At 46.5% G+C, this 14476-nt stretch overlaps 1 protein-coding gene across 2 annotated transcripts; it reads left to right on the top strand.

The window, feature by feature from the left end:
- The first annotated feature begins 2228 nt into the window (after positions 1–2228).
- PRSS23 (serine protease 23) lies at positions 2229–12690 on the top strand. 2 transcript variants are annotated; one of them, XM_090030612.1, is made up of 3 exons: positions 2229–2501; positions 2769–2981; positions 9526–12690. In XM_090030612.1, exon 3 carries the CDS (start codon positions 9539–9541, stop codon positions 10655–10657), a length of 1119 nt encoding a protein of 372 aa, XP_089886738.1. In that variant the 5' UTR covers positions 2229–2501; positions 2769–2981; positions 9526–9538; the 3' UTR covers positions 10658–12690. The 2 variants fall into 2 exon arrangements, with proteins under 2 accessions (XP_089886738.1, XP_089886737.1); XM_090030611.1 differs by lacking the exon at positions 2229–2501 and having other exon boundaries at positions 2508–2981.
- The last annotated feature ends 1786 nt before the right edge of the window (positions 12691–14476 follow it).

Below are 14476 nucleotides of genomic sequence, written 5' to 3'. Positions count from 1 at the left end.
ACAGCGAGGAGCACAACCCCATGCTGCTGCCCATGCTGCTCCTGTGCTGGGTTCCAACGCCGCTTTGCAGAAACGGTGAGGGCAGCACAGCGAGCAGCATTGCGGGTATGTGCTGCCTCCCCGGAGTCTGGGCCGCTCGCAGCAGGGCTTCCATGGGAGCAGCCTGGGCGCCGTGGCTATCAGCAGCTGCCCAGAGCCGGCGCTGCCTGCAGCTGGGAGGCTACAAACAGCTGCTGCCCTTCCACACCCGGCCCTGGCCCCAGCCCTGGCTGTTCTCCTGGCCTTGGGCTCCGGGAAGGCAGCAGGTGCCGGCATTACACCCACTGGGGCCAAGGAGGCAGCTGCTGTTTGTAGCCTCCTGGCTCCAGCCGGCCTGGCTCTGGGTAGCTGCTGATAGCCACAGAGCCCAGGCTGCTCCCAGCAGGACTTGCAGCATCCCAGCTGCCTGCTGGGAGCAGCCCAGGCTCCCAGCTGGCAGCAGCTACCCAGAGCTGGGGCCGGCTGCAGCCAGGAGGCTGCAAACAGCCGCTGCATCCCCAGTCCTGATGTGCGCTGGGGAAAATGGCCTCACATGCCATGCTCAGCATGTGTGCTGGGGGTTGCCAACCCCTGATTTATTGTATACCTACTTTGTACCTACTTTCAGGAGCCCATCTCAAACCCTAAGGGTACTTGTCTTTACTGTGAGGCATCCAGCTGACTTCAAAACAATTTGTCTACAACTGTAGTGTGAGATCCCTTAGGAAGCAAGACATAACATTCTTCAATAATTGCCCTACACAAGGCAGCACGACTGGAATAACATAAAGTATCATACGTAAAGAGAGTGCCAGGGACCTGGAGAGGTCATCCAGTCCAACCTGCCTGAAGGCAGGGTCACTTAGACATAAACCTTTCCTGACAGATGCTCGCCTAACCCATTATTAAAACCCCCCTCCAGGGAGATTCCAAAGCCTCTGTAGCAAGCCTGTCCCAGGGCTTTAGACCAGTGGCGCTCAATCTTTTTGTCCCGTGCGCCGGATGGACAGGGCTCAGCCCACCCACGGGCCAGATCCAGCTGGTGGCCCACATCCAGCGACTTGCGGCAAGCCTCATCCAGCCATGTAGAGAGGCCCAGGAGCAGCCCAGCCCTGCAGGGAAAGTAGGGTTACCAACACTCCAGGCTTGCCCTGGAGTCTCCAGGAAACAGATACAATCTCCGGGAGCCAGCAGAGAGTTACCCAAGAGATAAATGATAGGACATGCATTAAAATAAATATGAAACGTTGAATCCAATGTATACGGTGGGTTTTTAAAATGTAATAGTCATGTACATGTTCCTTCCTGAGTACAGTACTACAGCACATGATGCAATGACATTAATGTGGTATTGCATGAATGTATTAATGCGTCACACGATGTAATGACATTAATGCGGTAATGCATGAATTCATTAATACATCATACGATGCAATGACATTAATGTGGTGATGCATGAATGCATTACTCAATACATCACATGATGTAATGATATTAATGCAGGAATGCATAAATACATCACATGATGCAATGACATGAATGTGGTATTGCATGAATGCATTAATCAATACACCACACGATGCAATGACAATCACTTCAGGGGGGCACTTGGCAGCCATGTTGGTCTGAAACAAGAAGGCATACAGAAAACTAGAACGCTTGGTTCCAAAATGATACCAGTTGGTCTAATAATAGGTATCATTTTGGAACCAAGAGTTCTGGTTTTTTGTATGTCTTTATACATCACATGATGCAATGACATGAATGTATCACATGATGCAATGACATGAATACAGTAATACATGAATGCATTAATCAATGCATCCCACGAGGCAATTACACGAATGCAGGAATGCATGGATGCATCACACGATGCAACGCCAATGCAGTAATGCATGGATGCAGTAATACATCACAGGATGCAATGGCACGAATGCAGGAATCAATGCATCACGCGATGAAACACACGAATGCATGTATACATCACACAATACACTGACATGAATGCCTTAATCAGTACATCACAGGATGCGACGGCATTAATGCGGGAATGCAAGGATACATCACACGATGCGATGCATGCACGCAGCAGTGCCCGAATGCACGGATCAGCACACCGCACGATGCAACGGCCTGACTGCAGGAACGCCGTCATGCCCCTGCATCGGTGATGAAACCTCCGGGGCAGACTCAAGCCGCGACCGCAAGCCCGGGGCAGCGCGGGCCGGGCACGGCGCTGCAGCGCGGCCGGAGCCGCTTGCCCCGCGCAAGGGGAGCGGCGGCTGCCCTGGGCGCGAGCGGGGGAGGAAGGGCCACTGCCACATGAGTGCCCCGGGCCCCCCCGCGCCCCACCCCAGCGGCGGGGGCTCACGCGGCGCCTGCGCCGCCGGGGCAGGGCGGGCCGGGGCGGGGGGCGGGGGGGCGCGGCGGCGGCGGAGCGCTGCAGCCCGGCGGCACCTGCGGGGCGGCGCGGAGCCGGCGGGGTGAGTGCTGGCGCGGCCGTGCGGTGCTCAGCACCCCGTGCACTCGCTGCGGGGTGGAGGGGGGGTTTCCAGCTGCTGATTACGACCTGCCTAAACGCGGGCAGTGCCAGCGGCCGGACCCGGCCTGCGAGGGCTGCCTGGCCTGGGGCATCTCCGGAGGAAAGGCTGCGCGCGGGCGCCGTGACACCCCCGCGGCGCTGGAGGTAGCCGGAGGGCCCCCACACTGCAGCCCTCCAGTGCCGGTCACTATTTTATTTTTTAAAAAAGGAGGAAGACGCAGGTTCCCTGTATGAGAAGCGGCTGCCGGGGCTGGGGGCGTTGGCAGGAGCCCGGCGTCCAGGAAGAGGAGCAGAGGGTCTCCGCCGGGGGGCCGGGAGGGGTGGTCCGCACACGGGTGACCTAAGGCTAAAGCTGCCCAACGTTGCGCCCGACTTCCAGAGCCTTGCCCCAAAACCCAGGCACGTCCGTGGTGTTAGGAAGGTAAGACTGCTGATATTAAAATAGGAGTCGCGTGCTTTGATTTGTAGAACAGGAGGGGGGGAAAAGTTTATTCGGTGGTCCGCCGAGACCCCCAGCAATGGTGAAGCGGTCCGCAAAGGAAAAAAAAAGTTTGAGAACCGCTGTTGTAGAGTAACTGCTGTCACACGACTCAGTGGTTGCTGCTTATCAGTTATCACTCGTGTCCTCCCTTGCAACTTGCCTGTTTAGACAAGAATGGCATAACTGCACGGGATGCAATGACAAACCCTACAAAGAAAAGGGAAACTATTGAATAGCAATGGACAGAGAAAGAAATCAGACCCGCTGGTAGACATACAAGTGTGATCTATGTTTTTGTGCGTGTGTCTGCCGTGCTAGCACGTGCCAGAATACCCGTTGTGCTTCTGTATGTGTTGGCAGAGACCGCTGGCCTGAAAGGATCGAAATGTGTTTCAGGTTTTCCATCGCATCTCTTCCTACAGCCCTCCAAGTAGCGGGGAAAGGATAGAGTGAGCGCAACTTTATTTGGCCGCTCGCGCGTGTTCAGTGTCACTGACGGAGCATGCACACGCTGGAATTCAATTGCAGTTGGAGCCTCTTATTTCTTAAAGCACGGCTCAGTTAGTCTGGCTGTGTTTTAACAAGTTCCGCGACTAAGAAAAGCAGCTTAGGTATTTTGGCACAGCGGTAGCAGTAATTTGGTGCACCTCTGTAATTTGGTTTGAGGTAGGGCCCTTTTTTTTTGGCCGCATTAATCATTCTGGCCTCCAGCACTATGGAAAAACTTCCTTCATTTCAAAATGTAATGGAGACTAGTCTGTGCACAGGATTTCACACTGTAGGCTCCAGGATTTATTTTCATGTAATAGCCTATTGCAAGAACCACCCTCTAAACACTGCAGGCTTCCAAAAAATGACTTGCTTTTCAGAATATGATTCATGCACATTCTGAACGAGGCAGTTCTCTTTCACCAACATTTTTTCAAGGCATGAATGCCTTTTCCAGCAGGAAAGTATGCCTGCAGCGTTGTAGCAGTGTGCTGACCCCCAGGGTAGCTGTCAGTGTTTCCATTCCCAGACCAATTTTAATTCCATTATCAAGTACAATAATGTACAACCCACTTTTTATCTTGCCCATCAAAGCAGTGCTTTGTATCCAGTCCAAGGTATGTTATGTTTACGGCATGATTTAAATTAAAGTGAAACAATAGCTACCACAGTATAACCAGTCTGTATTGCAAGGCAGTGTAATCGTATCATAATATATCTGCTGTCAGTTCACACAAACTGTTCAAAAACAAGGTTTCCCCTCCCCCCTGTTCTTCTGACCTTCAGATGTCTTTCAGGGTCACTTATGAAATAATTAGTGAAACATAATTACTACCCAGTGTAGTACAGAACATTTCACCTACTAGTCTACTTCAGAACTAGAAATGAAAAGGTCAGTAATAGGCTCTCGTAAAATATATGTGGCATTATGCCGCGGGCCACAGAATTTGGGAACATCTGGAAAATTTAAAAATAACCTCATTTTTCCCCTTGGAGAATGTTAGAAAAATATTCCAGAATATGATATGATGCAGAAATGATGTGATACAGAACTTGTTGTACTTGTATGCCAAAGTAAGCTTATTTACAAAGAAACAATAACACGTTGTTATGTGGAAACATAATTAATTGCACGGATTCATGATGGTGCTCTGATCGGTAATTGGTGCTTGGCTTCTAACCCAAGACAGAAACTTTTTTCTTTTCCCCCCCCATTGCATTTTTAATGTTTTCATAAGAACTGAGACAATAAAAAAGCAGTAGCTGATGAAGTGACCTTTACATCCAGTGTATCTACACAGTGATTGGACAGCGTTAAGGCCTTAAAATGTCAGGGAAAGGTTATAGATAGGTTTATACAAAGGTGTGCATTGGAGTAAAGCCCGGTTTCAAAGAGCGGAGAGCCACACAGATGTGATCCATACTTTTGCAAAGTTTTCTAGGGGACGAGTTGCAACAGGCATCGAGTTGTTCTCCTCGCTGGGGGGCTGCCCTCTACTGCCTGCAACTGTATTTACAGGCAGACGGGAAACAGCTTTGTGCAAGTAGTGGTTTATAGGAGGAACCGTCCCGTTGATGCAAAGGTCTGTGTGAGAGAGAAAAGAAGCACAGCAGTGTACCATTTCAGAAATGGGATATGTTCATTAAGTTGGTGATTCTCAACTGGTGTCCTATGGCACCCTGGGGTGCCTTGAGATCCTTTCAGGGGCACTACGCAATGTTAGCGCCGTTAGGTGCAACATGATTCGCAAGATGAACCCAGGGATTTCAGATGGAAACGCAAAACTCAAGAACTTTTGGTTCAGAGACGATACCTTTTATTCGACCAACTTAGAAATCGCACACAACAAATATCTTTTTCTGCAGTCTTTCAGGCACGTGTGCCACAGGCTCAGGGAAAATCAAAGATGGCAAAAAGGCCCCACAGATAGAAAATAAACTTCATTTTGCACAGAGTTTTGCATTTCTTTTTTGTCTCAGACCAACATGGCTACCAAATCCATCCCTGAAACATGGGGGATTTCAAATAGGAATCCACAGTATTAGAAACATTTTGAGCTGTTGTGGTCTTTCGTAGTTTTTTGCAACAGAACAACTGCTGTATTATTTTTCTGTCGTCGAAAAATGAGTGAAAGGGAAGAGTTGGCATTTTCTGAAGAGTGGGTCAAGCCTAAGGGGTGTCTTGTGTATAAAAAGGTCGAGAACCACTGCATTAAGCATCGTCTGATCCTGATGACATCTGTTTTCTGTTCCCACCGGAGAAACCACTAAGCATTTCCATATTGAGTCCTCTTCACCAGAAATTGTGTCCTCTTCGTCATCATCATGTTTCAAAGGGCAGGAGCTCAGCACTGGCACCTTTTGATGCGAATCATGTTTGGCACCAAGAAATGTTGCCACACACACACACCTGTCCCTTCTGGAAATCTAAGCACCTGTCTGTAGCTGTGTGTAGTGTCACTTATGCTCCGTCCCTGGCCATCACTTCTAAAATCTACAGGTATAATGGACTATTTTGGGGAGGGGAATGGTAGGAAACCGGAAGATTTCTGTGCCTGTTTACATCACTCGGGTGAACTCTGCCTACCTTTGTCTTAGCCTCCCTTAAGATAAATAAAATGCCCAACCGTAGGTAAATCATCATAAAAGTACCCAGCCATAATACTAGAATCAGACACCTTCACACTGTTGTTCATGTATGTACCTTCATCCATAGTTCATGGGCTATTCCCCAGCACAGCTTAGAAACAGAGAATTGCGCTGGAAGGAGTTAAGAAGAATAATTTGCTCTCTTGTTTTTAGCTAGCTGTGATCACCTTCTGCACAGTCTCATGTCGTTTGTTTGCTTGAGGTATTTCAGGAATGATCATGTAGCGTTATCAGTATAACCTCAGCAGGGCTTAAATATGTGTCAGCTCAACATAATTGTGCAGTTTTGTTTGAATAATCCTTGTATGCAGTTGAACCTGCCTGCCCGTCTCCTTGCATAGGGAACAGCAGCTCCCACAGCGATTCAGCTGTATGGCTAATTTTCAAATAAACTAAAGTTACGCACTTCCCTGACTCCGTCCTAGTGCATGCTGTTCTGTGCTGCTCGAAGCCCTCTGCCTGCGGTTTGTCAACATATTCACAGTATCATTTTCCCTTCTGTGCTGGGAGGAGGTTAGTTTGTGTTTAATGCCTTTAATTGGCTGTGGAAGGAGGCAGTGTGTTAACTCCGAATCCTGCCTATAAACTCTCTCCACTGCCCTCTCTCATGTGCAGTTCTCACCTGCATTGTGGAAGCTTATGGGGCAGAGCAAAGCTTTCCTCTACCTTCTACAACCAGGGGAATAAACCTCCAGAATGCCAGTGCTGCAGATTCATGCTCCTGTTAAGGTCACATAATTTTCCCGGCGTTTGTCCATTCCTCAGTTTGATGCATCTTTAACCCAGGTCGTAAGGAAGTGGAGAGACTCTAGCAGCAGAGCGAGAGGTTTCTAGAGTAAAAAAATAACTGTTTTTAGCAAGACTTGAAGCTTCTGGATACATTTCTATGCTAATAGCCTATTTATATTTCCAAAGATGCTTAATGCTTGCAGTTTCTATTGACTTCAGTGAGAAGCTGCTGATACTCAGGACCTCTGAAAGAGATTGATTTTGCAGGTGCATGGCCAAATTGGGCTTTAAGTTTCTAAACTTAGGCATCGGAGCTAATGTCATCCTACAGTAGCTGTTACAATGTACAGCTAATATCCTGTAACCCAAGGATATTTGGAACTATGAAAATCCCAGTTGCCAGCAATGTGACTCTTCATAGAATCACAGAAAATTAGGGTTGAAAAGGACCTCAGGAGGTCCCTTCCCTTGTTCAAAGCAGGACCTTCCCTAACTAGATCATCCCAGCAAAGACTTTGTGTAGCTGGGTCATAACAACCTCCAAGGATGGAGCTTCCACCACCTCTCTGGGGAACCTGCTCCAGTGCTTTCCTACCCTCCTAGTAAGAAAGGTTTTCTTAATCTCTAACCTGCACTTCCCGTGCTGCAACTTGAGATCATTGCTCCTTGTTCTGTCATCTGCCACCTCTTTTGAAGCCCCCTTCAGGTAGTTGAAGGCTGCTATTAAGTAGGCCTGCGCGAGTTGGCAGCGATCCGATCCGGCTTTGGAGCCGGCCGCTTTGGATGGCCGCGATCCGACCGGGTTTCTGCCTCGAGCCGCCTCGGAGATCTGGCCGTAGGGTATAATGGGGAGTCAATGAAATATCTATAACTTTGTTGTGTTTTGTCCGATGTGGATGAAATTTTCCAAGATGGTAGCCTCTGCTGAGAGCATGAAATCCGCCACGTTTCAAGAAGATCGGTGCAGGGGGTTGGGGAGAACTGCCCCTCAAGCTGTAGACAAGCAAAACTGGTGCCATGGGTGACACTGTGCGCTAAGGCACAGCGGGGTGACAGCTGCAGGGATGGTGGCCCCTGCTGTGATGCCTGCCAGCTGTGGAGGAGATCGGTGTGGGGGGGTCTGGGGCCCTGCACCCCTAGCTGCTGACAGGCAAAACTCATACCAAGACGGTGTCTGTCCTGGGGCAGTTGATTGCCTGTATTGAGTCTTTCCTCTCCTTAGCCTGGTTTGTAGGTGCTAATTGATGCTCGTTACGTCGTTATGTAGTAGCAAGGTCCTGTGTATTGAGCTGGTCCCCAAGTCTCTGAATGAATCATGATTGATTGAGCCGTAACTGGGAACACAGCAGCTCAGCAGCCGGGCCTGCAGCCCTGTCTCCCCTCCGCCCCAGGACACACACAGTCAGTCCCACAGCACCCATGGCACCAGTTTTGCCTGTCTGCAGTTTTGCTTGGCAGTTCCCCCCAAACCCCTGCACCGATCTTCTTGACACTTGCCAGGCTTTGTGGCCTCAGTACGAGCTACCAGCCCTGCAGTGTTCACCCCGCTATGTTGTAACGCCTAGATGTGACGTGAGTTTTGCTTTCAGGAATTTGGGGTGCTGTTCCCCCCAAGCCCCTGCATCAATCTTCTTGAAACTTGGCAGGCTTCATCCCTTTACCGAATCTGCCATCCCTGAAAATTTCATCCAAATCGGACAAAAAACAACAAAGTTATAGATATTTTATTGTTTCCCCATTATATCCTATGGCCGGATCTCCGAGGCGGCTCCGAAGCGCTTCGGGAAGCCGAACGAGGTGGCGCTTCGACCCAGACGTGCTGCTTCCGCCCCCGAAGCGTCCAAAGCTTCTCTGGATCTGAAGCTCTGTCCAAAGCCTCACATAGCCCTGCTATTAAGTCCCCTCTCAGTCTCCCCTTCGCTAGACTGAATAAGACCAGTTCCCTCAGTAAGTCGCGTGCCCCAGCCCCTCACCATTTTTGTTGCTCTCTGCTGGACTCTCTCCAATTTGTCCACATCCTTTCTGGAGTGAGAGGCCCAAAACTGGACACACTGCTCCAGATGTGGCCTCACCCCTGCTGAATGGAGGGGAAGAATCTGCTGGCAGTATACCTACCAATGCTGCCCAGTATGCCTTGAGCCTTCTTTGCAAAAAAGGCACGCTGTTGGCTCATATTTAGCCAATTGTCCACTGTAACCCCCAGGTCCTTTTCTGCAGAGCTGCCTTAAGTGGCTTTTGGGCAGGCACCATTTTTGTAAAGCATCTGTGTGATCTTGGATGTCTGATGTGAAACTGTTTTCTATACACAACATCACTTTTTTATTTTTAATTGAATTACTTGACATTCAGGGCATTCACATAAGTATCCCCAAGTTCATGCTTTTGCTGAGTTGTGGTGCACTCTGTGGGACTGTTACTTTCTCTGACATGTCACTCAGGAATTTTTCCTCTGACTTCAGTGGGACCAGGACCTTGACCCGAAAAAGAGAGAAACTTTTCAGAGCAATGCTAATGTGTGTGTTTGGTGAGCAAACTCTTGTTTGCAGTGGTGAATGAATCTTACCTGTTTTCCATAGTAAGTAGAGTTTTACATATATATTTTTTTTCCTTCTTCCAGATTCATCTTCATCATGGCACAAGTTCCAACTTTGATCTTCCTTCTCTGCACTGTTAAGGCTGTCGTGTCCTCCAGTTCTCGCTGGAAGCCTACCTGGCCAGCCTACAAAGTGCCAGTCGTCCTGCCTCAGTCAACTCTTAATTTGGACAAACCCCGGTTTGATGCAGAAGCCAAACTGGAAGTAGTATCACCTTGTGGGCCCGAGTGCCACAAGCGTTCCCGGCTGCCGACTTACGAAGAAGTGAAGGATTACCTGTCCTATGAGACCTTGTTTTCCAACGGTAGTCTTACGGAAACTGAAGTAGGCATTTACATTCTCAGCAGCAGTAGTGATGGGTCGCAAAGTAGATCTCGAACAAAGAGGCAGATCTATGGCTATGACAGTAGGTTCAGCATTTTTGGGAAAGACTTCTTGTTAAATTACCCATTCTCCACATCGGTGAAGCTGTCCACAGGCTGCACAGGAACCCTGGTGGCAGAAAAGCACGTCCTTACCGCAGCTCACTGCATCCACGATGGCAAAAGTTATGTCAAAGGAGCCCAAAAACTGAGGGTGGGCTTCCTGAAACCCAAACTAAAAGATGGCAGCAGAGGTGCTAATATCACCAGTTCCAAAATGCCTGAGAAAATGAAATTCCAGTGGATCCGTGTGAAACGGACACATGTCCCCAAAGGATGGATCAAAGGAAATGCCAATGATATTGGCATGGATTATGATTATGCCCTGCTGGAGCTCAAGAAGCCTCACAAAAGAAAATTTATGAAGATAGGTGTGAGCCCACCAGCTAGACACTTGCCTGGAGGGAGGATTCATTTCTCTGGTTATGACAATGATCGGCCAGGAAATCTGGTTTACCGATTCTGTGATGTCAAAGATGAAACCTACGACCTCTTGTATCAGCAGTGCGATGCCCAGCCAGGTGCGAGTGGGTCTGGGGTATATGTGAGGATGTGGAAGAGACAACATCATAAATGGGAGCGTAAAATTATTGGGATATTTTCAGGCCATCAGTGGGTGGACATGAACGGCACCCCACAGGATTTCAATGTGGCTGTTCGCATCACGCCCCTCAAATATGCACAGATCTGTTACTGGATCAAAGGCAACTACCTTGACTGTAGGGAGGGATAGAGACCGTAAACCTCCCGGAAAGCACAGCACTTACAGGTCTTAATTACCTTTCTGAGGAAAAGCTACCGACTCTGTTGCAAATGTGTGCGAGTCTGTTCTGAAACACCAGGATGTGTTTGATGACATGAGTCAAACCACTTTGGAAGGCGATTGCGTGATGAGAGTTGTGGTTAGAAAATGTGGAAGGGGGGAAAAAAAGTGGGGGGAGGGAAGAGGGAGGTGAAGCTGCTTACTTTGTAGTTCTAGCAATTTGCTTAATTTGGGAAGTGGTAATACAAAATCTAACCTGTGTCCAGAAAAGTAGACAAAAGGGATGCTGTTGACTATCTCATGCATACGTTTGTTGTAATGAATCCCAAGGTTAACAGAAATGCTTTGATCTAAAATTTTAAATGCAAATACAATTTTGGGGCTGGTGCTCAGGGTCCATCCCCTTCCTCTGGTGCTTGCAACCCAAACATTGCAGTGTTTTATTAGTTTGTGAGAAGGGCAGTTCTTATATAGTGGAAGTTGAGCACCTTGCGAAGAGCATAAAGGGTAAATAAAGCAATGAGGTTTTACATTTCTGCTTGAGTGATTTGAGGCTTTATTAGCAACATCAAAAACATAGCACACAGTCCTACAAAGATATAATAAGGATGTACATAACATGTAGTCACGTGAGCAGCCCCATTGATTTCTCCTTGTATAAGCAGTTATGAATGTGATTAAATCTTTACAGCATCTGGGCCTGAGTTTTCAATCCACCAGGAACCTTAGAAATACCCGGTGTAGAAGGTCTTGGGGTAAAGTTTTATTTCCTATTGTAACTTAACTAGATCTTTAATCATGGGAGGTTTCTCACATTAGTGTCCCCTCCAGCAATGCAAGCTCTTTGGGAGGGAAGGAGAAACATCTTTTGTCTTGCTGGCCACTTATATTATTAGTTGTAAGGTTGGGAAAAGGAGAGAGGATGAGGATGTCATTTCATTCCATCCCTTGATCTGTGTCCTTATATCTGTTTCCATAGCTATGTGGGTAAAGGTATTGTTACTGAGGTTGGTATGTATATCTGCCATCTCAGTTTAGTGGTGTAACTTACACAGCATCTAAACCTCTGATTTCTTGCACTATTTGGGGCAGTTTCCTTTGAAAACTACATGTTACAATTAGTTCTTGACCCATGAAATTCAGTAGGTCAGCAGCTATACTGGAGCTAAATGATGGCTGGTGTTTCTTACGGACATTAGTGCCTTTTACAAGAACAGGGTCATAATTAAAACAAAAGCTACATTTTTAGAAATTGGGAAAATCCAGCCAAAAATGTGGATAAATCAAAAAACTTTGGACACAAAGTGTTTCTCAGGTTGATTGTGCCACGTTTCTAGGCAGGTATTATGGCAGCACATAGCTACTTCTTTAAACAGGAAGGTAGACGCTGTCTCGTAGTCTAGATTCCATTGCACCCATCTCCTGCCAACCTCTATAGCTCCCCAAGTTATGTGTTGCACAGATGTTACATGTGCAAAGAGCAGCCCTCTAGTGTGAAGTGCCTGAGCTGAGCAAGAATGAGTCTAGGTAGGTTTCTCCTGTGCTTTGTAGGAAAATTTTATTTCAGTTAAACCTTATCTTTTTCAAGTTAGTAATTATTCTGGTGTCAGCAAACACATGGCTGATGGTGCTTTATTCTTTGGAAGGCCTTAACTCTAGTCCTAAACACCAGTTTTGCTAGAGCAGGTTTCTGTTAAGTGCAGTGTTCAAAACCGTGGGACCCAGAGGTGGGTTTTTGGTGCACTTGGATACAAGCAGTTACTAATGCTTTAAAATATGAATAATTACTGTATGTATTTGACAGACTTCTGCCTTTTTATTTTAGATTACTTTATAGCTGTTTTCAGGAGCACTTCTGTTTGAATGTATCACAGTGAATAAAGAAAAGTAACTTCAATGCAGACATGCTTGTACTTGTACCATACCTGGGGTTGTAACTACAGTCCCATTTTACTTTTACTTGTTTTTAAGGACATTCAAATACAGCACAGATGTATCAAACACTTTGATGCTTATTCTTCATTTATTTCCTTTCAGCCTGCTTTCCTGAATACCCACTGCATAAAGTAAAATTGGCTTTTTTTCCCTGCAGAGTTGGTTGCTCAAAGAGCACTCATAATTATAGCCTTCGTGGGATGATTGCTTTTTTAAAGTAAGAGTCATAGGTCACATTTCATGTTTAACTAATATGAGCTTAATACAGTAGAGAAACGCACTTTTCCATACGGTAACTCTCCTGAAATAATAGGAAAAATTTGGCCCAATGAGTTCAAAGCACAGATGATAATTTTATAACAGAAGAGTTAATGATTCTTATTTTCCTCTTAGATAACTGCTAATAACTGCTTTAAAGTCAGTGATTAGACTAATAGAGGTCAAAGGAGACTAGGAGCCTTGACATGCGAATGTGTTACATTTATTGAATCTAAGACACCAAGGGCATTTTCTTTCCTAGTTTCTAGATGTTTATGATACTTTGTGCATCACGGCACCTAAGCATTGCAGCATGTTATTATGTTCTTTATTGACCTGTGACCTTTCATCGTACATGTTCGACAGCTCTGCAGTTGAGATACTGTTAAGGCTGGTTGAGGAAAGTTGTGCAGGAGAGAAGCCAGCTGGTGTAGTAATTTTTGTATTAGCCAAATTACAGACTGACTTCTGCAGCACCCTTGGAGAAGCGGAGGGGATCTCTCTTTTATTGTAACCACGTAAAAAGATTGTTAATGAAAAATAGAAAACTCTTAGATGCCCTGGGTGGGATTTTCACGAGTGGTCAACATTAGATAAAGTACTCCCATCCACAAAGCACTGGGTGTTGTTCTCATGTTATAACTGGGGCATATTAAAAATATGTAGCTTATCAGAAGGCCAGAAATAAGAGATTTACAAGACTGTGCCTCTAAAAAACTGAATTTCAGCCAGTTGATTGCAAATCTTAAATACTCTACAGAATTAGGTGGATAAAATGCGTTCTCCCTCTTGTAGCTTAATATAGCAAAGAGGATGAACGTGGATGTCTTGTTTTGTTTGTGAATGGAGAGGATTATATTGGTTCAGGTTATCTTCTGTTACAGCCTGCTTACAAAGCTGGCATGGGATAAATCCTGGTTAATCTGAAATAACCTCTCCCTCCATGCTGTGGGAGGGGGTGGAAATGGAAACCCAAGAAGTAAGAGCACACAACATCCTGCACTCTTTCACAAGGCTGTGCCTGAGCTTGTTTCACAGAGCTACATAATGTCAATGTGCTCCATTGTCAGGGCCCAGGTATTCACCTTGAAGTGGTGTCTGTTTTGCTGCTGAATTCCCAGACCTTCCTGCTTAGAGTGCTGCTATGACCCCAAGTATCCGGGTTGCTCAAAACCTTGCAATTAAAGACTTTTTTTTTTGCAAAAATCAAGTTGGTCTAATAACAGATATCACCTCTGCCACGAGTCCTGATTCCTTTCCGCTATGATCCCAAGGCTCCATGCTGAACAAGTATTACACATGCTTGAAATTCTTTTCTGTGTTGTCACTTAATCTGCCATTTGTTAACCCTTCCTGGTAGAAATCCAACTCAATACCTGCAGTCTTTTTGAAGAGAAGCTTTGAAAGAATGACCAGAGCATGATGGGAGAGTAGGAACACACCTGCTTCCTTGGAATAAAAAGTCAAAACGAATTAAATGGAGCAACGGCACAGCACAGAGAAGGGACAGCATTTCAAGTGGTGTTTTGGTCAATTTTTATGGACAAAATTTGGTATTTCTATAGTATCCTCCATCAGAAAATCTAAATGCAAGCT

This window comes from Crocodylus siamensis, chromosome 1 (assembly GCF_052110815.1).
Source record: "Crocodylus siamensis isolate JL-2025a chromosome 1, ASM5211081v1, whole genome shotgun sequence".
NCBI lineage: Eukaryota > Metazoa > Chordata > Crocodylia > Crocodylidae > Crocodylus > Crocodylus siamensis.
The sequence above is the reverse complement of the archived record's forward strand: the minus strand, read 5'-3'. Positions and strand labels throughout refer to the sequence as shown.